General features: G+C 42.0%; 2 protein-coding genes and 1 non-coding gene across 5 annotated transcripts in view; 2 read left to right on the top strand and 1 right to left on the bottom strand.

The window, feature by feature from the left end:
- The window catches only part of CENPL (centromere protein L), a 34,255-nt gene extending 32,973 nt beyond the window's left edge, over positions 1-1,282 (bottom strand). The window contains exon 1 of one of the 2 annotated variants that reach the window (XM_060197923.1): positions 962-1,282. The gene's annotated coding sequence lies outside the window, so the exon portion shown is untranslated. The other variant, XM_060197922.1, reaches the window with a different exon arrangement.
- An 8-nt stretch (positions 1,283-1,290) lies between these two features.
- The window catches only part of DARS2 (aspartyl-tRNA synthetase 2, mitochondrial), a 41,853-nt gene continuing 21,123 nt past the window's right edge, over positions 1,291-22,020 (top strand). The window contains exons 1-10 of one of the 2 annotated variants that reach the window (XM_060197920.1): positions 1,291-1,707; positions 2,532-2,631; positions 3,428-3,494; positions 5,166-5,267; positions 5,618-5,713; positions 9,336-9,459; positions 13,282-13,328; positions 15,685-15,791; positions 17,168-17,237; positions 18,127-18,306. In XM_060197920.1, the coding sequence (XP_060053903.1) occupies positions 1,590-1,707; positions 2,532-2,631; positions 3,428-3,494; positions 5,166-5,267; positions 5,618-5,713; positions 9,336-9,459; positions 13,282-13,328; positions 15,685-15,791; positions 17,168-17,237; positions 18,127-18,306 (1,011 nt within the window). In that variant the 5' untranslated portion in view covers positions 1,291-1,589. The remainder of the gene's footprint in view (positions 1,708-2,531; positions 2,632-3,427; positions 3,495-5,165; positions 5,268-5,617; positions 5,714-9,335; positions 9,460-13,281; positions 13,329-15,684; positions 15,792-17,167; positions 17,238-18,126; positions 18,307-22,020) is intronic. The other variant, XM_007531802.3, reaches the window with a different exon arrangement.
- On the top strand, positions 18,456-18,646 carry LOC132540522 (U2 spliceosomal RNA). The gene has a single exon (XR_009551730.1). It is a non-coding gene; the product is annotated as a U2 spliceosomal RNA (small nuclear RNA).

Raw genomic sequence — 22,020 nt, 5'->3', positions numbered from 1 at the left:
TGATTGATGATGATGATGTAAATGAATAAAGATGACCAGTTACTGCCAGCCCACACAAGCCCCCAGCCTCCATCACTCCTTCCTTGCTCCTGCACCCCAAAACTTTGTGCCTGGACGTTCTCCTTTGTCGAGGCTGAGGGTGCTTGTTTAGTGACCTTAGTGTGGCCCCTCTGAGAAGAAGGGATGGTCTTGCACCTGTAGGCAACATTGAAACCTCACACCCTAGGACTGAAATTCTCCCGGAGCATCTTGTCCTGGAAAGCTACCGCCCATCTATCTTCCTTTGGTAGGAGGACGAAGACAGAAAACATCAAAAGAGTGAAGACATTTAGGTCCCCAAACTTCCAGCCCCTATTCCCACTTTAATAGGTAGGAAGAGATTTTGCAGGATTCCTTAAAAAAAAAAAAAAAAAAAAAAAAAGGTAGGAAGAGGCAGAACGTTTTGTGCAAAGTCCACCATCCTCAAGCTGGGAACCAACCCAAGAGTCTCCAAGGCTTCTTGCAGCAAACTCGGGACCCCGCCAAGGGACACAACAGGCTCACGACAGACAAGAGCATACAAAGTTCACACGAAAGGACATGGCCTACATGTACACAACTGCCTACACAGACAACAACACACAGCTGGCCATAGGACAGTGACCACAAGACAGGACAAAAACAGCGACACAGGACAGGGGAACACGGGTCCACGAGACAACCGGGCGTTTCACCTGCTCCGCCGTCACGTCACTTCCATTCGGAGCTGGAGGCAGCGGCGCCTGGGGCTCGGAGGTCCGCAGGCCCAGCCGCCCCCTCAGGAGGCTCTCCGGACGCCAGCACCCGGCCCGGGGCACCTCGCCATGAACAATCGTCCCGCGGATGCCCGCCGCGGCCCCACCCAAGGCTCTCGCACAGAAGCCGTAGGAAACCACACCTCCCGCCTGCCGCCGCCACAGTTCAAAATCGACTCCCGACGTACCCCGCGGCACCCCCCGGAAGTCGTCCGGGCACTGGTTCCCCGTCAGTGAAACAAGAGACGCCATCTTGACTGCGGGCAGGCTCTCGCCAGCGTCGTCGGCCAGTCGCTTCCCACGGTGTTCTCCAAACACGACGCGTCTCCTCCCATTTCCGACCGAAGTAATTATGGCGACGGCGCACCTGCTCTGATTGGTTGCGTGTTCTCGCACCACCTGGGTGCTGAGAATGTGCGAGATCTGATGAGCGCACACCGAAGTGCAGAGGTTGGCGGGGGTTTAGGGGCCTTTGCAGACTGAGCTCTCCCTCTGGCCAATTGCTCCTGGTTGTTCCCGCCGAATTTCTCGGCAAGCGGGAAAGGAGGGAGGACACCGAGGGGGTGCGCATAGTGCCCACCTGCCCCGTGGTTCCCTCCTGCTTCACCACTGAGTGCCACCCCGTGGTCTTGTGTCAGGCGGTCCCCCTTCCTGGATCCCCTCCTCCGAGTTCTCCTCTGGCTTCAGTGGACGTGGATGCTCTGAGGGGCACTGTCTTCCCCATTCTTGGCAGACTTCTCTAGGTTCCGGAAGGGTGCTGGGCTCCGGGAAGGCGGGAGCGCCCTAGTTTAAGGGACTTGACGCTAGCTGCTCGACATGCACGCGGCTTGGTGGCTGGGCCGGCTCTTCTTGCGCCTGTCCCGAAGCGCTGGCTCCGCTCGGCTGACCCAGGGTCCTGGTCACAGAGGCCTGAGCTCCCATCGGAGAGATCCAGGTGAAGATTTCCTTCTCCCCTTGACGCATTCTTCTCAGTGTGAGCAGAGGTCCTGCTGTCCAAGAGTCCATCATTTCTTAGGATGTCATTATATCCTGGAGACTTGAAAAGGAAAAAGGAAAAAAAAAAAAAAAAAAAAAGGACACTGGGCACCGGCTAGAGCGCACATACTACTGTGCAAGAGAGCCCGACTTCAACCCCCCATTGTCCATCTGCAGGTGGAAGCCTCAGGAATGGTGAAACACTGAGCAGTGCTGCAGGTGTCTCTCCTCTCTGTCTCTCTCTGTCCAAAACAAAACAAATTTAAAAAAAAAGAAAAACGGGGAGGGGAAAAGATAGATCATAGTCCCCCCCAGAAACAGTGGAGTGGTCCAGGCATGAGTTCCAAGGATAATTTTGTTGGCAAATGATAACTGCTTGTTTTTGATATTACTAGTAAGAACTTTGAAAAATCCCTTCATACTTGAGATCCATACAAAAGTTGACCAAGGATTGTACCATCAAATTTATGTAATTTTCAGGATCATATTTCATTTGTGGGGAGGAATGTGTTGCCTTAAGACTAGATTAATTGTAGTTCAATGCAAATGTTACAGGGCCAAAAAGAAAAAATAAGTTTCTTTACAGACAAGATTTTACATTAAAATGGTTATTATTCACTTGCCTTTGACATATTTTGAGCTGCAACAGTGATTGAGTTAATTGCATCCTTTGTCAATTGTAAATTTCCTCCTTTGACATGAAATGGCTAATGTTGAGTATTTCTGAGCAACTAGAACTTGATGTACTTTTAAATCTCGTTTTTTCTTTTCTTTTTTATAAAGAACTCAGTAGCTTTGTTGCCCGGACTAACACATGTGGAGAGTTGCGTTCTTCTCACTTAGGTCAAGAAGTCACTTTGTGTGGATGGATTCAGTACCGAAGGTAAGTTGAGGTAGATAGCTTAAGGATTTGAGGAGATGCTTTTCCCAGGGAATTCTGAACTTGTATCAATTTTCAGACAGGCAGAATAAAAACTTTTTAATTCCTTTTTTGAATTCAAAAATCATTTAATATTTTTGGGTTACTGCTAGGGCTCACTACTAATCCACCATTCATGTTGACCACTTCTTCCTTTCTTAGTTCTATTTTATTTATTTTTTAAAAGATTTTATTTATTATTTTATTAATGAGAAGGATAGGAGAGAGAGAGATAGAGAAAAAGAAAAAGAATCACATATCCCTCTGGTACATGTGCTGCCAGGGATTGAACTCAGGACCTCATGCTTGAGAGTCTAGTGCCTTAGCCACTGCGCCACCTCCCGGACCACAATTCTATTTTATTTGATTTGATAGTACAGAGAGAAATTGAGAGGAACAGGGAGAGAGAAAGATAGACACCTGTAAATAAATGTGTCTGTCCCCACCCCACAAGCCCCTACAGATGGAGACTCATCTCAGTAGTTTTAGTGAGCTGTAATATACAACTAATAAAAATTGAAAGTGAAGTCTTTTTTCAATAAGGTAGATGACAATTACATACATATAGCTAATGAAAGCATATAAATATATTTTTATAAATAGGAATATGAAAAATTAACTTTTATGGGGGGGCTCCTCCTCTATCTACCCCTGCCTGAAATATGGAAAATTATATGGGGTTATTTGTTGCTTGGATTTGTCAGCTCAAATCTTCGATTAGACATTTTGTTCTAACATGTTCATTTTCTTCATCAATCAGGCAAAACATGTTCCTGGTCCTAAGAGATTTCCACGGACTTGTTCAAGTTGTCATCCCCCAGGATGAGGTGATAGAAGGTTTCCACTGTTTTCTGAAAATTTCTTTGACGGTTGGGTAGAATAAACAAAATAGATTTGTATGTTTAAGGTTTTAAATTCAGAAGCTTTTTGTTACTGAAAACTCATAAGCAACATTAAAACAAATGACAAGTTGGGGAGAAAACATATGCAAGGTTATTCCTTGCAGAAGTTTGTTTGCTTTTTGCAAAAAGGGATGTCTGCATGGAGACTGAGCAGTCATACACTGGGCTGGGTGTACATGCTACCACCATGGGCAAGGATCCAGGTTTAAGCCACCAAACCCCACCTACAGGGAGGAAACTTCCCAGGTGGTGAAACAGTGCTGTAGGTATCGGTGTATCTCCCTGTCTCTCTGCCCTTTCCTCTTCAATTTCTGTCTCTATCCAAGAAACAAATAAATAAAATGAAATATTAAAAAAATTTTTTTATTATCTATTTATTGGATAAAAACAGCCAGAAATTGAGAGGGAAGGAGGAGATAGACACCTGCAGCCCTGCTTCACCACTCGCAAAGCTTTCCCCCTGCAGGTGGGGGTCAGGGGCTCGAACCCGGGTCCTTTTGCACTGTAATATGTCGCTCTACCAGGTGTGCCACCACCTGGCCCCAAATGAAGTATTTTTAAGGGAATCTATTGTTTGTTGATTTGTTGTTTTTACCAGAGCACTACTCAGCTCTGGCTTTAGTGATGCCAGGTATTAAACCCTGTGCCTTGGAGCCTCAGGCAGGAAAGTCTTTTGCATAACTATTATGTTGTCTCCTAGTCTAGGCTTAAGAGTATTGTTGGGAATGGGGTGGTGGAAAAAAAGCCCAAGGACTGGCTCAAGGAACCCAGTTCAAGCCCCCGGCTCCCCACCTACAGGGAGTCGCTTCACAAGCGGTGAAGCAGGGCTGCAAGTGTCTATCTTTCTCTTCCCCTCTTTGTCTTCCCCTCCTCTCTCCATTTCTCTCTGTCCTATCCAACAACAGTATCAATAACTAACAGTGATAACTACAACAATAAAACAAGGGCAACAAAAGGGAATAAATAAATATTTTTTTAAAAAGTACTGTTAAAGGTGGGGTGGGGGTGTAGGGATGTAAAAGGGAAAAAAAATAGTTATTTTCCAATATCTGGTATAAGAAATAATGCACACCCTTACAACAAGAGAAAAATTATCAAAGAACTTCTCTGTGAATATGGAAAAGCATCCAAAGTGTAATGCACCCATCTCATAACATTACATTCTTGTCATGTCTCTCCATATTTTCCTTTAAGGAAGAAATTTTTTATTATCTTTATTTTATTTACTGGATAGAGATAGTCAGAAATTAAGAGGGAAGGGGGCAATAGGTAGAGACAGAGAGACACCTGCAACACTGCTTCACCAAGTGCAAAGCACTCCCCCTGCAGGTGGGGGCTGGGGACTCGAACCTGGGTCCTTGTGTACTGTAACATATGCACTCAACCAGGTGTGCCACCACCTATTGTACCCCATGGAATCAAAATGGCATGTAATTGACCAGATTCTGTAATAAGAGTCTTTAAGGACAGTACCAATATTTAAGGCAATTAAGGTGTGGGTATTAGCATTTACCTAAGCCATAGACTAGTTACCACAAACTCCTTTAAATTTGTTTGTTTGTTTGTTTTTTGGAACTATTTTCTCCTATTTTATAGTCTGCTGAAGCTGTAAAGAAGATTTTATGTGACGCCCCAGTGGAATCTGTGGTGCAAGTGTGTGGGACTGTTATTTCCCGACCTCCAGGACAAGAGAATCCAGTTAGTAATTTAGAACTATATAAACTACCTGTATGCATTTGCTTTCTGTCTGTGCATTCAAACAACAGACTGAGCATCTCTTAGACATCAGACTCTAAAACTACATAAATAAACCTACAGATTTCAGTATCTTCACTCCAAACACATCTATGTAAATATATATGTTAGGGCGTGAGTTAACAAGTACATCAGCCACTGTATTAACAGGAATGTGAAATCATAGACAGACATTTAAGCTTTAGACTGTGCCCTATAATTAAGTCATCATTTTACATATGTGTTTTACAAATGTGTATCCTGTCCTGATGGGTGATTTTTTTTTTTCCTAATCTGTCTTTTCTTTTTTTTAGAAAATGCCAACAGGGGAGATTGAAATCAAAGTGAAAAAAGCTGAGATTCTGAATTCCTGTAAAAGGCTGCCCTTTGAAATTAAGGACTTTGTAAAGGTGCCATTCTCTGTGATTAATAAAATAGAGTACATAGAATATGTTGCTAATCAGTAAGAGGTTTGCGGTTTTTCTTTGAAGAAAAACTTTAGCTTCTGCAAAAATTAGCAGTAATTTATAGACAGGTCATGAATTGTTCAAGCTCTAAAATTTCCTGGGAAACTTGGAAAATAATGTTAGTTCATTAAGCTGTTATAGTTTCCAAATACCTTGATTATTTTTTCCACATAACTTGAACAACTGGCCTTAAAACTGGAGTATTACACTGTTACAAATATGCCTTTGGGGGCCAGGCAGTGTTGCACCTGGCTAAGCACACACACTAAAGTGCACAAGGATCCAGGTTCAAGCCCCTGGTCCCCACCTGTAGGGGGAAGGCTTTTCGAGTGGTGAAGCAGGGCTGCAGGTGTCTTTCCATCTCTCCCTCTCTCTCCCCCTTCCCCTCTCAATTTCTGTCTCTGTCCAATAATAAATAAATAAAAGATTAAATTTTAAAAATGTGCCATTGTTCTCCAGTTTCAAAGAAAGCTAAAAAGTTTAAAAGATCTTTTTTCTCTTCCTTTCTTTTATCTTAATCATTTTTTTAAATTTTAAATTATTTTATAATTAAATTTGTGAGACTATACATTAATAGGAATGTATATGAACACCATTCCTGCCACCAAAGGTCTGTGCCCCCCCCCCCCCCATAGTGAAGCTGAACATGAACTTTCATCCTCCACCTCCACCCAGAGATTTTTACTTTGGTGCAATATTCCAAACTCAGATTCAGCTTTGAGTTTTATTTTATTTTATTTTATTTTATTTTATTTATTATTGGATAGAGACAAGAAATTGAGAGGGGAGGGGAAGATAGGAAAAGAAACGGGCCAGGTGGTAGCACACATGTTACAATGCACAAGAACCCAGGTTCCAGCCCCCAGACTCCACCTACAGGGGGAAAGCTTCACAGATGGTGAAGCGGTGCTGCAGGTCTCTGTCTCTGTCTCTCTCCCTCTCCCTCTCTATCTCCCCCTTCCCTTTCAATTTTTGATTGTCTCTAACCAATAACAAATAAAGATGATAAAAAAAGTCTTTTTTAAGAGAGGGAAAGAAACAAACACCAGCAGCCCTGCTTCATCACTTGTGAAGCTTTTCCCCTGCAGTTGGGGACCAGGGGCATGAACCCAGGTCCTTGTATACTTTACTGTGTGAGGTTAACCAGTTGTGCCACTGCCTCCCCCCTCCCCACATGATTTTTTTTTTTTTTGCCTCCAGGGTTACTGCTGGGGCTCAGTGCCTGTACCACGAATCCACTGTTCCTGGAGGCTAATTTTTTCCCTTTTGTTGCCCTTGTTTTATCTTTGTTGTAGTTATTATTATTGTTACTGATGTCATTGTTTTTGGATAGAGAGAAATGGAGAGAGGAGGAGAGAAAGATAGACACCTGCAGACCTGCTTCACGACTTGTGAAGCAACCACCCTGCAGGTGGGGAGCTGGGGGCTAGAACCAGGATCCTTGTGCCAGTCCTTTGTGCCATGTGCACTTAACCTGCTGCGCTGCCATCCAGCCCCCATGATTTTTTTTTCTGCATTTGGGGGGATTAATGGTTTATATTTGATAGTAAAATACAGTTGTTTCTACATGTGTAACACTTAACCTGCTGTGCTACTGCCTGGCCCCAGATGTTTTCTTTTTTTTTTTTTAATTTTATTTATTTATTTTCCCTTTTGTTGCCCTTGTTGCCTTTTTATTGTTGTTGTAGTTATTTTTTTAATATTTTTTAAAAAATGTTTATAATAGCTTTATTTATTGGCTACAGACAGCCAGAAATTGAGAGGGGAGGGTAAGATAGGGAGAGAGACAGAGAGACACCTGCAGCCCTGCTTCACCACTCATGAAGCTTTCCCCCTGTAGGTGGGGACCAGGGGCTCGAACCTGGGTCCTTTTGCACTGTAACTTGTGTTCAACCAGGTGCGCCACCACCTGGCCCTTTTGTAGTTATTATTGCTGTTATTGATGTCGTTGTTAGATAGGACAGAGAGAAATGGAGAGAGGAGGGGAAGACAGAGGGGGAGAGAAAGAGAGACACCTGTAGACCTGTCTCACCACTTGTGAAGTGACTTCTCTGCAGGTGAGGAGCCGAGGGCTCAAACCGGGATCTTTACACCCATCTTTGCGCTTTTGCACCACATGCGCTTAGTCCACTGAGCTACCGCCGGACTCCCCTTTTTTCTTAAAATAGCTTCCTTATTTTAATTTTTTTTTTAATTTTATATTATTACTGGATAAGAAACAGAGAAATTGAGAGGGGATGGGGAGATAGGGAAGGAGAGAGACATCTGTAGCCTTGCTTCACCATTTATGAAGCTTTCCCCCTGCAGTGGGAACCAGGGGCTTGAACCAGGGTCCTTGCATGCTGTAATGTGTGCATTTTAACCAGGTGCCCCACCAGTGGCCTGACCTCCATTTCAGGTGCTTTCTGTTAACAATTGTTAACAATTACCTGGGTACCTGGGTATTGATTCTCATTTTCTCCCCTTTCCATTCATCTTTTTCTCTTTAATAAGTAAATAAAGTTTGGGTTTTGTTTGTTTTTTCAGTGCACTGCTCAGCTCTGGTTTATGATGGTATGGGGGATTGAACCTGGGAGCTGGAAGCCTCTGGCCTGAGAGTCTTTGCATGATCATTATGCTGTCTTCCATGCTCTGTTTCTTTGTTTTTAAGCTATTCTAAAGGAAAGGACTGTTTAAAAAGCTGTCAGCACTGAGGGTTACATAGATTTACAGCCTTAAAAATAAGTAAGACATTTCACAATGCTTTTTTTTTCCCTTTAGCTAGAGGTAGAGAGAGAATGAAAAGGCTACAGCACCAAAGCTTCCTTCCCTGTGATTTGTGTTGGGCTCACATACGGCAAAGCAGTGAATAGACCTAAGTGAGCTATTTTGCCACCCCACACCATATTTTTCTTTCTTTTCTTTCTTTCTTTCTTTCTTTTTTTTTTTTTTTACCAGAACACTGCTCATCTCTGGCTTATGGTGGTATGGGGATTAAACCTGGGACTTTGGAGCCTCAGGAATGAGAGTCTCTTTGCATAACCATTATGCTATCTACCCCCCATACCCCCCACCATATTTTTCTGGTAAAGCCATTGAGATTTCCTTTCTCCCCTACATTTTTTTCACTACAATCCCATTCCAATGATCAAGTTGAAGCTGGTTTTATTCTGGTGTCTTTTTTTTTTTTAAAGACTCAGCTATTTAAATGAATGAATAATTGCTTACTTACTATCTCTTGGTCCTCAATGGATTCTTGTGTACTGAACTATTCTGATTTCCTAAAGTAGGCAAGTGTAACAGAAACAACATCAATATAGGGAAGAAAAAAAAAAAAACAGGACTAATTAAAATAGTAAATAGCAATGCAGACAAATTTCACTCGGGGAAGAGTAATAATGGGCAGTAAAAACTAAAATTTGTGCTAATAAACTTTGAAGTTGTAGGAATTAAGAATGTGGTGAGTATGCATTGTAGAAGCTAAGGATAGCACCAAAGTTTTTGAAAAGTCAGACTAAAGGAAGTGTTTTGTTGTTGTTGTTATTTGAAAAAAATGTTAAACATAAAAATCTTCAAATTTGTTTAGAAAACAGAGGCTATTCGTTTGCAGTATCGCTACTTAGACTTGCGTAGTTTCCAAATGCAGCATAACCTGCGAGTGAGGTCTCAGATGGTCATGAAGATGCGAGAATATCTCTGCAATCTGCATGGTAAGTGAAATGGCTAAGGGTTGTCCTCTTGCACCTCTTTTTTGTTGCCCTTTTATTATCGTTGTGGTTATTATTATTGTTGTTAACAGTGTTGTTGTTGCCTGATAGAGAGGAGAGAGGAGGGGAAGACAGATGGGGAGAGAAAGATAGACACCTGCAGACCTGCTTTACCACCTGTGAAGCGACCCCCCTGCGGGTGGGGAGCTGAGGGCTCGAACTAGGGCAGTCCATGAGTTTCTCGCCACCTGCGCTTAACTCACTGCGCTACAGCCTGACCCCCTATTTATTTATTTCTTATTCATGAGAAAGATAGGAGAGAGAGAGAACCAGACATCACTCTGGTACATGTGCTGTCAGGAATTGAACTCAGGGCCTCATACTTGAAAGTCTAGTGGTTTGTCTACTACACTACCTCCTGGACCACTTTTTTCTTTTCTGTTCATTAGGATCATAGTATCCTCTTCTTTTTTTTTAAACCAGAGCACTGTTCAGCTCTGGCTTATGGTGGTATGGGGGATTGAACCTGGGACTCTGGAGTCTCAGGCATGAGAGTCTGTTTGCATAAACATTATGCTATCTACCCTCCGCCCAGTATCCTTTTTTTAAAATATCTTTATTTTTTGGATAGAGACAGCCAGAAATTGAGAGGGAAGGGGGTGGTAGATATGGGAGAGAGACAGAGACACCTGCAACACTGTTTCACCACTTAGAAAGCTTTTCCCCTGCAGGTGGGGACTGAGGGACTTGAACAGAGGTCCTTGCGCATTGCGATATGTGCGCTCAACCAGGTGCGCTACCACCCAGGCCCTAGGACCTCTTCTTAGCATCACTGTCAGATGGTATGGGATTCACTTTATTTATAAAGAATTTTTTAAATTTATTCCTTTTTTTTTGTTGCCCCCCTTTTTTATTGTAGTTATTGATGTCGTCATTGTTGGGTAGGACAGAGAGAAATGGAGGAGGGGAGACAGAGGGAGAGAAAGAGAGACACCTGCTGACCTGCTTCACCGCTTATGAAGCGACTCCCCTGCAGGTAGGGAGCCGCGGGTTCGAACCAGGATCCTTGAGCTTTGCGCCAAGTGCACTAAACCCACTGCGCTACCACCCGACTTCCTATAAAGTTTTTTTTTTAATTTTTTTTTAAATTTTTTTCCTTTTTGTTGCCCTTGTTGTTTCCATTGTTGTTGTAGTTATTATTGTTGTTGATGTCGTTGGATAGGACAGAGAGAAATGGAGAGAGGAGGGGAAGACAGAGAAGGGGAGAGAAAGACAGACACCTGCAGACCCGCTTTACCACCTGTGAATCAACTTCCTTACAGGTAGGGAGCCGGGGGCTCGAACCGGAATCCTTACTCCGGTCCTTGCACTTTGCGCCACCTGTGCTTAACCCGCTGTGCTACCGCCCGACTCCCTATAAAGTATTTTTTAAGGAAAATTTCAGTTCTAGTTGTTCATTCTTAGAGGATAATGTAATAACCAGCTCCCTGCCAGCTACAAAAACAGCCTTTGAAGGTTGATGGTGCCTAGTAAGTTAAGTGTTTCCATCACTACTGAAGGTAGGACAGCCCTTGAGTTTTTTCTTCTCTTTTTTTTTTTTTTTTTGCCTCCAGGGTTATCGCTGGGGCTTGGTGCCTGCACTATGACTCCACTACTCCTGGAGGCCATTTTTTCCCTTTTGTTGCCATTGCTGTTCATCAGTGTTGTTGCAACTATTATTGTTGTCGTTATTATTGGATAGGAGATAGGAGGGGAAGACAGAGGAGGAGAGAAAGATAGACACTTGCAGATCTGCTTCACTGCCTGTGAAGGGACTCCCCTGCAGGTGGGGAGCCGGGGGCTCGAACTGGGATCCTTCCGCCAGTAATAACCCTGGAGGCAAGAGAAATAAAAAAATCCATTGAGGGCCAGAAGATAGCTCGCCCAGTAGACCACATACTTTATCATGGGCAAGGACTCAATTTTGAGCCACCAGAGGCAACATATAGGAGTACCATGCATGGTACTGAGGAAACCTCCATTTATGATGATGCTGTGGTGTCTCTCCTCTCCCTATATCTCTTTCTCCCTATCTGAAATTAAAAGTTTGCCACAAACAGTGTATATACAAAGAGGGAAAACAAAAAACCATAAAACGATTATTTTAGGGGTGGGGTGGGGCAAATAGCCAAAATTTGGTGGTGGGTACAATGTGGAACAAAATACACCTGCAATCTTACAGTCTTGTAAACCACTATAAAATCACTAAAAAATTATTTTGAGTTTTAAAGAAAAGTGTTTCTTGAGAGACATCAACCTTATGAAAATGGGATTTTATAAAAATCTTCAGTTTCTTTCTTGGATTTGTAAGACCCAGCATCACTAGGCCTTATAACACATTAATACATTTCAAATCTCAAATTAAAAAGGTAGCCTCAGGGCTGACAAGATAAACTCACCTGGGATGGTCTGCTTTGCCATCTACAAGGCCTAAATTCTTTGGCCCCTAACACACCAGGGGAAGCTTTTCTTTTTTTTTTTTCTTTTTAAGATTTATTAATGAGAAAGATAAGAGGAGAGAGAAAGAACCAGACATCACTCTGGCACATGTGCTGCCAGGGATCAAACTCAGGACCTCATGCTTGAGAGTCCAAAGCCTTATCACTGGACCACCAGGGGAAGCTTTTTTGTGCTGTGTTTTCTTTTCTTTCTTTCTTTTTTTTAATAAAAATATGTTTTTAAATGTTATTTATTTTATTTTTGAGAGAGGTGCAGAGAGAGAGACACTCACACACAGAAACACCAGAGCACTGCTCAGCTCTTGTTTATGGTGGTGCGGGGGACTGAACCTGGGATTTAGGAGCTTCAGGCATGAGAGTCTGTTTACATAACCATTATGCTATCTCCCCTGCCCATATATATATATTTTTTCCCTTTTGTTGCCCTTGTTTTTTTATTGTTGTTATTGATGTCATTGTTAGATAGGACAGAGAGATGGAGAGAGGAAAGGAAGACAGAAAGGGGGAGAGAAAGACAGACACTTGCAGACCTGCTTCACCGCCTGTGAAGCGACCCCCCTGCAGATGGGATACCAAGGCCTCAAACTGGGATCCCTGCACTGTTCCTTGCGCTTTGTGCCATGTGTGGTTAACCCACTGCACTACCGCCCAACCCCGCCTCTCTTTCTATCTGAAAAAGTCTCAGTGTAGATAGCAACGAGACTCTCATCATGCCTGAGGATCTGAAGTCCCAGCTTCAGTTTCCAACACCGCCATAAACCAGAGCAGATAAGTGCTCTGGGGGGAAAAAAAGAATTGTACATGACCCAGGTTCAAATCTGGCTCTCACAACCTTAACAGAAGCTTTTGTACTTTGGTTTATTTTTCTCTCTCTCTCTACCTCTTTGTCTCATTGTTTCTGTCTGAGAAAGTCAGCTTGGAGTAGTGAACCCCATAGAAAACAGGACAGACAAAAAAGGCTTCCTGGAGTAGTAAAGCACTGAAAATAAAAATAGATAAATAAAATTGAAAAATATAAAGAAGATTTGTTCAAGTATACTATAGATGGTATATTTGATAAATGCCTATCTATTAAATTGAGGGGTGGCGGTAAATAATGCACCTGGTTGAGCACACATGTTTCAGTGCTCAGGGACCTGGGTTCAAGCCCACAGTACCCACCTGCAGGGGGAAAGCTTTACAAGTGATGAAACAGGTATGCAGGACTCTCTCTCTCTCTCTCTCTTCTTCTCTCTCCCTTCCCTTTTGTTATCTGTTTCTATCAAATAATAATGACAATAAAATTTTTAATCAATAAAAAAATTAATTGGGGTATTTCTCTTTTCAGGGTTTGTGGATATAGAAACACCGACATTATTTAAGAGAACTCCAGGGGTATGTGTATTTTTTTTCCTGGTATGTGTTTTTTTTGTTTAATCACCCTATAAAGACCAGCAAAACAGTTAGTTTGGACAACGTATTGCTTTGTCCTGTCTATCCCCAGGTTCGAGTCAGGCCCCATGGCATTGAAGGAAGTTTTGGTATTATGCTGTCTTTCACTGTCTCTTTACCACTCAGTCTTAAATGAAAAGAAAAGAAATCATGCTACAAATATTATCTTAAAGAATCTGGACTGCTATATTTTTGTTTTAACTTGGTCAGTCTTTATTGTTGGTCATACTAGGTGTTCCTAAAAGTTGAGAAAACTATGAGTCACTCTTTGGTTCAGACAACTTTTATTCTATGTGAGTTGTATTTTCTTTGTGTTTCATAATACAAATCAATAGTGGATTGGTTTCTTAAAATTAAACCCTTGGAGTAGGACAACAAAGTAAAAATCTCTGGGTTGAGGGTGAGGGCAGAAGTTCTACTTCACGAGGGCGGGGGGGGGGAGGGGCCAAGGTGGGATGAGACACAGTCTTTTGATGGTGGGAATGGTGTTTATGTACACTCCTATTAATCTGTAGTCATATAAATCACTATTTAATTAATATGAAAAAAAATTTTTAAGTTAAACTCTTTGTTCATTAAGAATTGACTTTCTGGGGCCAGGTGGTGGCACACCTGGTTGAGTGCACATTACAGTGCACAGTGACCCAGGTTTGAGCCCCCAGTCCCCACCTGGAGAGGGAAAGCTTTGCAAGTGGTGAAGCAGTGCTGCAGGTGTCTCTGTCTCTCTCCCTCTCTGTCATCCCCTTGCTTCTCAATTTCTGGCTGTCTCTGTCCAATAAATAAATAAAGATAATTTTTTAAAATTGACTTTCTAATCATTGATATTTAATCTATATAATATATGGATACATACAATTACAGTATTACTTACAAAAGCAATGTGCAAGAACCCAGGTTCAAGCCCCTTGATCTTCACAAGTGATGAAGCAGCACTGGAGCTCTCTCTCCCTGTCTCCCCTCTTTTTTTTTTTCTACCTCTATTCAATAAATATATATATATATATATATTTTTTTTTAATTAAAAGAGGGACCGGGTGGTGGCACACTTGGTTGAGCGCACATGTTACAATGCACAAGGACCTAGGTTTGAGACCCCAGTCCCCACCTGCAGGAGGAAAGCTTAACGAGTGGTGAAGCAGTGTTGCAGGTGTCTCTCTGTCTCTCTCCCTTCTATCCTTGTATCTATCCCTTCTCTAGATTTCTGGCTGTCTATTCCAATAAATAAATAAAGATAATTTAAAAATTTAAAAAATTAAAAAAGGGAAGGGGCAGGTGAAGGCACATTTGTTGAGTACACATTACTATGTGCAAGGACCCAGTGGGGGAGAAGTCCCACAAGAGGTGAAGCAGTGCTGCAGTTGTTTCTTTCCCCCTCACCCCCCTTTCTCCCCCCTTCTATCTTGGTTTCTCTCTGTCTCTATTCAATTAAGTTTTGGGTTATTTTTTTTAAACTTTTTTTCTTTTTTTTTTTTTAATGTTTATTCCCTTTTATGCCCTTGTTTTATTGTTGTAGTTATTATTGCTGTTATCATTGTTGGATAGGACAGAGAGGTGGGGAAGACAGAGGGGGAGAGAAAGATAGACACCTGCAGACCTGCTTCACCACTTGTGAAGCGACTCCCCTGCAGGTGGGGAGGCGGGGGCTCGAACTGGGATCATTACGCTGGTCTTGAGCTTTGCGCCACGTGCGCTTAACCTGCTGCACTACCGCCGACTCCCTAAGTTTTTATAAAAGGCCACTATGTTTAAACATTATTCTAACCCTACTGGGTTTTTTTGTTGTTGTTCTGTTGTTTGTTTGTTTTTTGTTTTGTTTTTGCCTCCAGGGTTCAGTGCCTGCACTATGAATCCACTGCTCCTGGAGGCCATTTTTCCCCTTTTGTTGCCCTTGTTGTTTATCATTGTTGTTACTGTTATTGTTGTTTTGGATAGGACAGAGAGAAATGTAGAGAGGAGGGGAAGACAGAGAAAGATAGACACCTGCAGTCCTGCTTCACTGCTCGTGAAGCTTTCCCCCTGCAGGTGGGTCCAGGGGCTTAAACTTTGGTCCTTGTGCACTGTAAAGTGTGTGTTCACCACATGTGCCACCACTTGGCCCCCAGACATCATAGTTTCTTTGCATAACCATATGCTATCACCCCAGCCCTAATCCTATTGTTTTCAAACCCCATGTTGTTTTGTGGGAACTTTGTCCTTAGTTCATTTCATTGACTAGCTGAAGTATTAGCTCCTTTCAGTCCTTACGTTTTGTTTGTTTGTTTTTTAATTATGTTCTTCTCTCCCTCTCTCTCATCAAAAGGGTGCAAAAGAATTTGTAGTGCCATCCAGGGAACCTGGCAAGTTTTATTCTCTCCCTCAGAGTCCTCAGCAGTTTAAGCAGCTTCTGATGGTTGGTGGTTTGGACAGGTGAGCTCTATATATATGCTAGTAGCTATCACAGAAGGAAAACTGATGACAAAAGGGAAAGAGGCACAAGGACTGGCATAAGGATCCTGGTTCGAGCCCCCAGCTCCCCAGCAGGGGAGTCGCTTCACAGGCGGTGAAGCAGGTCTGCAGATGTCTATCTTTCTCTCCCATTCTCTGTCTTCCCCTCCTCTCTCCATTTCTCTCTGGTCTATCTAACAACGATGACATCAATAACAACAATAATAACTATAACAACAGTGAAAAACAAGGGCAACAAAAGGGAAAATAAATAAATATAAAAAAGAGAGAAAAAGGAAACACAAAAGCCTGATTTCTTAAAAAAAAATTTTTTTTAATGTATGAGTTTGAAAATACTTTCAAAATTACCTAAAACTTTACAGCCAGCATTTACTGAAGATCTGTGGGGTAGTAAATGTGGCATATTCAAAGCAAAAAAATAATAGATTTTTCTGTCAAGGAGTTAATAAAATTAGGCAACATAGGATCAGAATATAAAATAAGTTGCCTGGGAGATGTAGAGCTCAGGACTCATATACCTGAATTTCGTTTGTTTTTTTTTTTTTTTTTTGCCTCCAGGGTTATCACTGGGGCTCAGTGCCTGCACTACGAATCCACTGCTCCTGGAGGCCATTTTTCCCATCTTATTGTTATTGTTGCCATTGCTGTTGTTGGATAGGACAGAGAGAAGTTGAGAGACGGGGAGAGAAAGACACCTGCAGACCTGCTTTACCACTTGTGAAGTGACTCTCCCCCACCCCCGCCTGGCTCTAATAGGGATCCTTACACCAGTCTTCGCACTTCATGCCATGTGCGCTTAACCTGCTGTGTTACCGCCCAGTTCCCTGAAGTCCCGTATTTGAACCTCAGTGTTACATGTACCAGAGTGGTACTCTGGCTTCTCATTCTCCTCTGAAACTCATTTCTTTTTAGCTAATGTGAAATAAATCAGTCAATCTTTAAATAGACACACACACATGCAAAATACAAGTAAGTTGCAAACTAAGTACTAATATATTTGAAATTATAGATTTTGGGGAACTATTACTGAAAACTTTGTGAGCTGGGACAGAGTTGCACATTAGCAGATGGAGAATTGGAATGGTATAGCACAAGATTTCTGGTTCAGTGTACAGATATCCAAATTTACCAGTGCACATTTTTTAAATAACTACATAGAAAGGTCATATTCTCATGTTTCAGTTTTATTACTAGAACATCATAGAAAAATTTAAGAATGGCTTTTATTCATTAGGTATCATTATTAATTTCATAGCCTGCATTACCATGAACTCTTGGGAGAAAGTGTATGCATCTTCCCAGAATTATGACCCAATTAATGCTATTTTCAATTGTAGGTATTTCCAGGTTGCCCGATGTTATCGAGATGAAGGTTCAAGACCAGACAGACAGCCCGAATTTACTCAGGTACTGTTATATTCACTTGACTTTATAAAACTCAAGCTTGCTTTACCCATGTACTTCCAGACCAGGACAGTAATTATAAATGAAGAGAGAAAGAACTGGAGCATCACTCTGGCACGTTTGCTATCAGAAATTGAATTTAGAACCTCACACATGCAAGTTTTGTGCTTTACTGCCATGTCACCTCCCCAGTTGCTCCATTAGATACTCAATTAAACTAACATACAGTTGAGACACTAAATTATTTCATTTCAGCTCCATTTTATAGGAAATGTGCAATCGTGTGGATTCCTACATTATTCTAATGTTCATGGCATTATAAAATTCTCAAAACAAATCATGAGGGAGTCAGGTGGTAGCACAGCTTGTTAAGGGCATGTGGTGCAAAGCGCAAGAACCGGTGTAAGGATCCCAGTTCAAGCCCCCGGCTCCCCACCTACAGGGGAGTCGCTTCACAGGCGGTGAAGCAGGTCTGCAGGTGTCTGTCTTTCTCTCCTCCTCTCTGTCTTCCCCTCCTCTCTCCATTCCTCTCTGTCCTATCCAACAATGATGACATCAATAACAATAATAAAGCTACACAACAATAAAAGAAACAACAAGGGCAACAAAAGGGAAAATAAATATTTTTAAAAATTTATTTTAAAAAAATCATAAGCTTTGGTGCAGGACAGATCTGGAGTCAAATGTAGGTTTACTACTTCTGAACTGTACATGCACAAACTAGCAGCTCTGGACCTTAGCCATGAGATAGTAGTAAGAAGTCTACATGTCCTCCAGCTCACATACATTAGGTGTTTAATATACAGAATCCTATTTTAACTAGAATGCTGAAAATCATATAGTATTGTGACCATTCAAGTTAGTTTCCATTTCCATGTTATTTTAATTTCAGATTGACATAGAGATGTCTTTTGTAGACCAGATTGGGATCCAGAGTCTAATTGAGGGCTTGCTCCAGTATTCCTGGCCCACTGACAAAGATCCTGTGGTGGTTCCTTTTCCTTCTATGACTTTTGCTGAGGCCATTGCCAGCTATGGAACTGATAAACCCGACACACGATTTGGAATGAAGGTATTTCTCTTCACATTTCTAGCACTCTGCCTCCAAGTAATGTTGCAGTGATGGGAACTATTTCACAATTTATAATTCATTTACACTTAGCTACATTCTTTTTTGTTGTTACCAAGCAATAGCAAGAGAGAATAAAAATGTGTTAGTATATGGCTTCTCGGCCTTTTGGCTAAGTTCAAGTGTAGTATCTGTTCTTACCAGTTTAATATCTGATACGCCCTCTATCCGAGGACACTATAGTAAATGGATTTTTGGAGCAGGGAGTTGGAATGGGGCCTTGCTCCGTCCGCTTCACGTGTCAACCTGGTATTGTAGTACTTCCAGGAATGGTGCACCCCCACTGGGGAGAAAACTCAACTCTAAGAAAAGGCTGTCAGGGGCCGGTGGTGGCACAGCTGGTTGAGCACATGTATTACAATGTGCAAGGACCTAGGTTCGAGTCCCTGGTCCCCACCTGCAGGGGGAAAGCTTTGCAAGCGGTGAAGCAGTGCTGCAAGTGTCTCTCTGTCTATCCCCCCCCTCCTCTTGATTTCTGGCTATCTCTATCCAATAAATAAAGATTAAAATAATAATAATAATAAATAAAAATAAATGTGTTAGTATTATAATACATTTCCTATCTACCGTGTTCCAAAAGCAGTTCCTACTTTTCCCCCAGAATGTTGACTTTATATATTTATTTGGATAGAGACAGAAATTGAGAGGGAAGGGGATAAAAGAGCCGGGGAGAAAGAGAGACACCTATAGAACTGTTTCATTGTTTGTGAAGCTTCTTCCTGCAGGTGGGGACTAGAGGCTTAATTGAGTCATTGAGCATGCTAATAGGTACACTCAACTGCCCAGTGACATTCTCTTTTTAAGAGAGCGAGAGAGAGATGTTAGAGCACTTCCAGCATATGCAGTGACACGGATCAAATTGGGACCCTTAGGATTAAGTTTGGTGCTCTGTACACTGATCTGTTGCACAGACTGCTAATAACTGTTTCTAAGAGCAAGATTTTTGCTTTAACATTTTCATTACAGGGCTGGTGAAATAGCTCACATAGGATAAGAGGGGTACAATTCTTACCACCAGGACTCCATACCCCATTCCCTCCCCCTGATAGCTTTCCTATTCTTTAACCCTCTGGGAGGTCACTATGGGGTGCAGAAGGTGGAAGGTCTGGCTTCTGTAATTGCTTCCCCACTGAACAAGGGCGTTGACATGTTGATCCATACTCCGAGGTAGTATATTGTTTTGTCGTATGCATGACCCATATTCAAGCCAGCCCTTACCACATTGAAGGAAATATTGATGCTGTGATCTCTTTCACTCTGTCCCTATCTAAGAAAGAGAGAGAGAAAGTGTTTTTATTATGGATGTTATTGATTATATGGGTTGAACGGTAACTTGAAATTGTTAAAAATGGTAAAAACAAGCAAACAAACAAAAACTACCCTTTCCTCTTTAATTATTCTTACACCAAAAAGTTACTTGGACAGAAAAAAAAACTATTTTTTCCCCTTGTCTGTAAAGAGCTAAAACATCCTGGTTCAAGCCACCTGCAGGGGGTCGCTTCACAAGCAATGAAGCAGGTCTGCAGTTATCTGTCTTTCTCTCTTCCTCTTTATCCCCCCCTTCCCTCTTGATTTTTGCATATCTCTATCCAATAAATAAACAAAGATAATAAAGTTTTAACAACAAAAAAAAGTACATATATACTTTTTGATTTTTAACCAGAGCTCAGGTTTATAGGGGTGCAGAGAATTGAACCTGGGACTTCAGAGCCTCAGGCTGTTCAAACATTTAAAAAAGAACTATATATTTAAGTAAAAGGGTTGGCTAGATAGCTTACCTGGCAGGATGCCTTCTTGCCTTGTCCATAATCCAGGTTTGAGCTGGGCCTCCAACATACAGTTGCTGAGGTGTCTTTCCTCCCTCCCGCTGTCTGTCTGTTTCTGTTTATCTGACAAACTAGGCCTGGAGCACTGGTGAAGTTCCACAACAAGAACAAACTTAAGTATGGGTAAGGATAGAATTTTATTTATTTATTTATTTATTTATTTATTTTTATTTATTTATTTATTTCCTTTTGATAGGGACAGAGAAATTGAGAGGGTTAGGGAAGAGAGAAAGACACCTGCAGCACTGCTTCACTGTTCTTAAAATTTCCTCTGGTGGATGGGTTCCAGGGTCTCAGAGCTGGGTCCTTCCTTGTACGTGGTAATGTGTACACTCTGCCCAAGGCACTACCTCCCAACCCCAAGGATACAATTTACAGTAACAGTATTCTCACTACTAAGCCTTATTACTTCCTCCTTGAGAACAACATCCCTTCCTCTGTAATTCTGCTGACATTTCTGTGTCTAAGTTTGCAATGCAAATTTATCAATCCCTATTTAAAGCTGCTTTATTAACAATAAACATTTATTAACATTTTTTAACAATATGCTTTGTAGTTTTTCTCTTTTCAAATCTTTTTTAAAATTTTTTTTATATTTATTTATTTTCCCTTTTGTTGCCCTTGTTTTTCATTGTTGTTGTAGTTATTATTATTATTGATGTTGTCATTGTTAGATAGGACAGAGAGAGATGGGGAAGACAGAGGGGGAGAGAAACTGCTTCACCTCCTGTGAAGCAACCCCCTTGCAGGTGAGGAGCTGGGGGCTCAAACCGGGATCCTTACGCTTATCCTTGTGCTTTGCGCCACATGTGCCCTGACTCCCCCTTGAATCTTTTTTACCAAAGCACTGCTCAACTCTAGTTTAACCTGGAACTTGAACCCTCAAGCATAAGAGTCTCTGAATTGAACCTGGGACTTTGGAGCCTGGGGATTGAACCTAGGACTTGGAGCCTCAAGCCTAAGAGTCTCTTTGAGGGAGTCAGGCGGTAGCACAGGGGGTTAAGCACAGGTGGTGCAAAGCACAAGAACCGGTGTAAAGATCCCAGTTTGAGCCCCCGGCTCCCCACCTGCAGGGGAGTCGCTTCACAGGTGGTGAAGCAGGTCTGCAGGTATCTATCTTTCTCTCCCCCTCTCTGTCTTCCCCTCCTCTCTCCATTTCTCTCTGTCCTATCCAACAATAACTACAACAGTGAAACAAGGACAACAAAAGGAAATAAATAAATAAATAAATAAATATTTTTAAAAAGAGTCTTTTTGAATAATCATTATGCAATCTTCCCCACCTCTCTTTTTTCCCCTTTCTCTCTTCCTCCCTCCCTTTCTCCTTTCTTTACTGCCTTCTGGTCTGCCTTCCTTTTTTTTCCTTCTTTCTATCTAAATCGGAGCACTGCTTAAGTCTGGCTTACAGTGGTATCAAGGATTAAAACTGGACTTGGGAGCCTCAAGCAGGAAAATCTTTGCTTAACCACTGTGCTATCTTCCTGGCCCTGAATGGTGTTTCCTAAACCAGGCAGCTCATGATACATATGGCTCTGCCATTCATCAACTGGCATTCTAATTTTTTTTATTTGTTACAATATTCCTCCACCCACCCACACACTTCTTAGTGCTTTGAATGTTGCCCAGAAGGTGGCACAATGGATGAAACATTAGACCCCCAAACATGAGGTCCTGAGTTCAGTCTCCAGCACCACTTGTGCCAGAGTGATATTCTGGTTCTTGTTCTCTCTCTCCACTCATAGATAAATAACTATATGTATTACTTATTAGATAGAGACAGAGAAATCAAGAGGAAATTGGAGCTAGAAGAGAGACACCTTCAGTACTGCCT

This window comes from Erinaceus europaeus, chromosome 9 (assembly GCF_950295315.1).
Source record: "Erinaceus europaeus chromosome 9, mEriEur2.1, whole genome shotgun sequence".
Taxonomy (NCBI): Eukaryota; Metazoa; Chordata; class Mammalia; order Eulipotyphla; family Erinaceidae; genus Erinaceus; species Erinaceus europaeus.
This window is presented reverse-complemented; position numbering and strand designations above follow the sequence as displayed.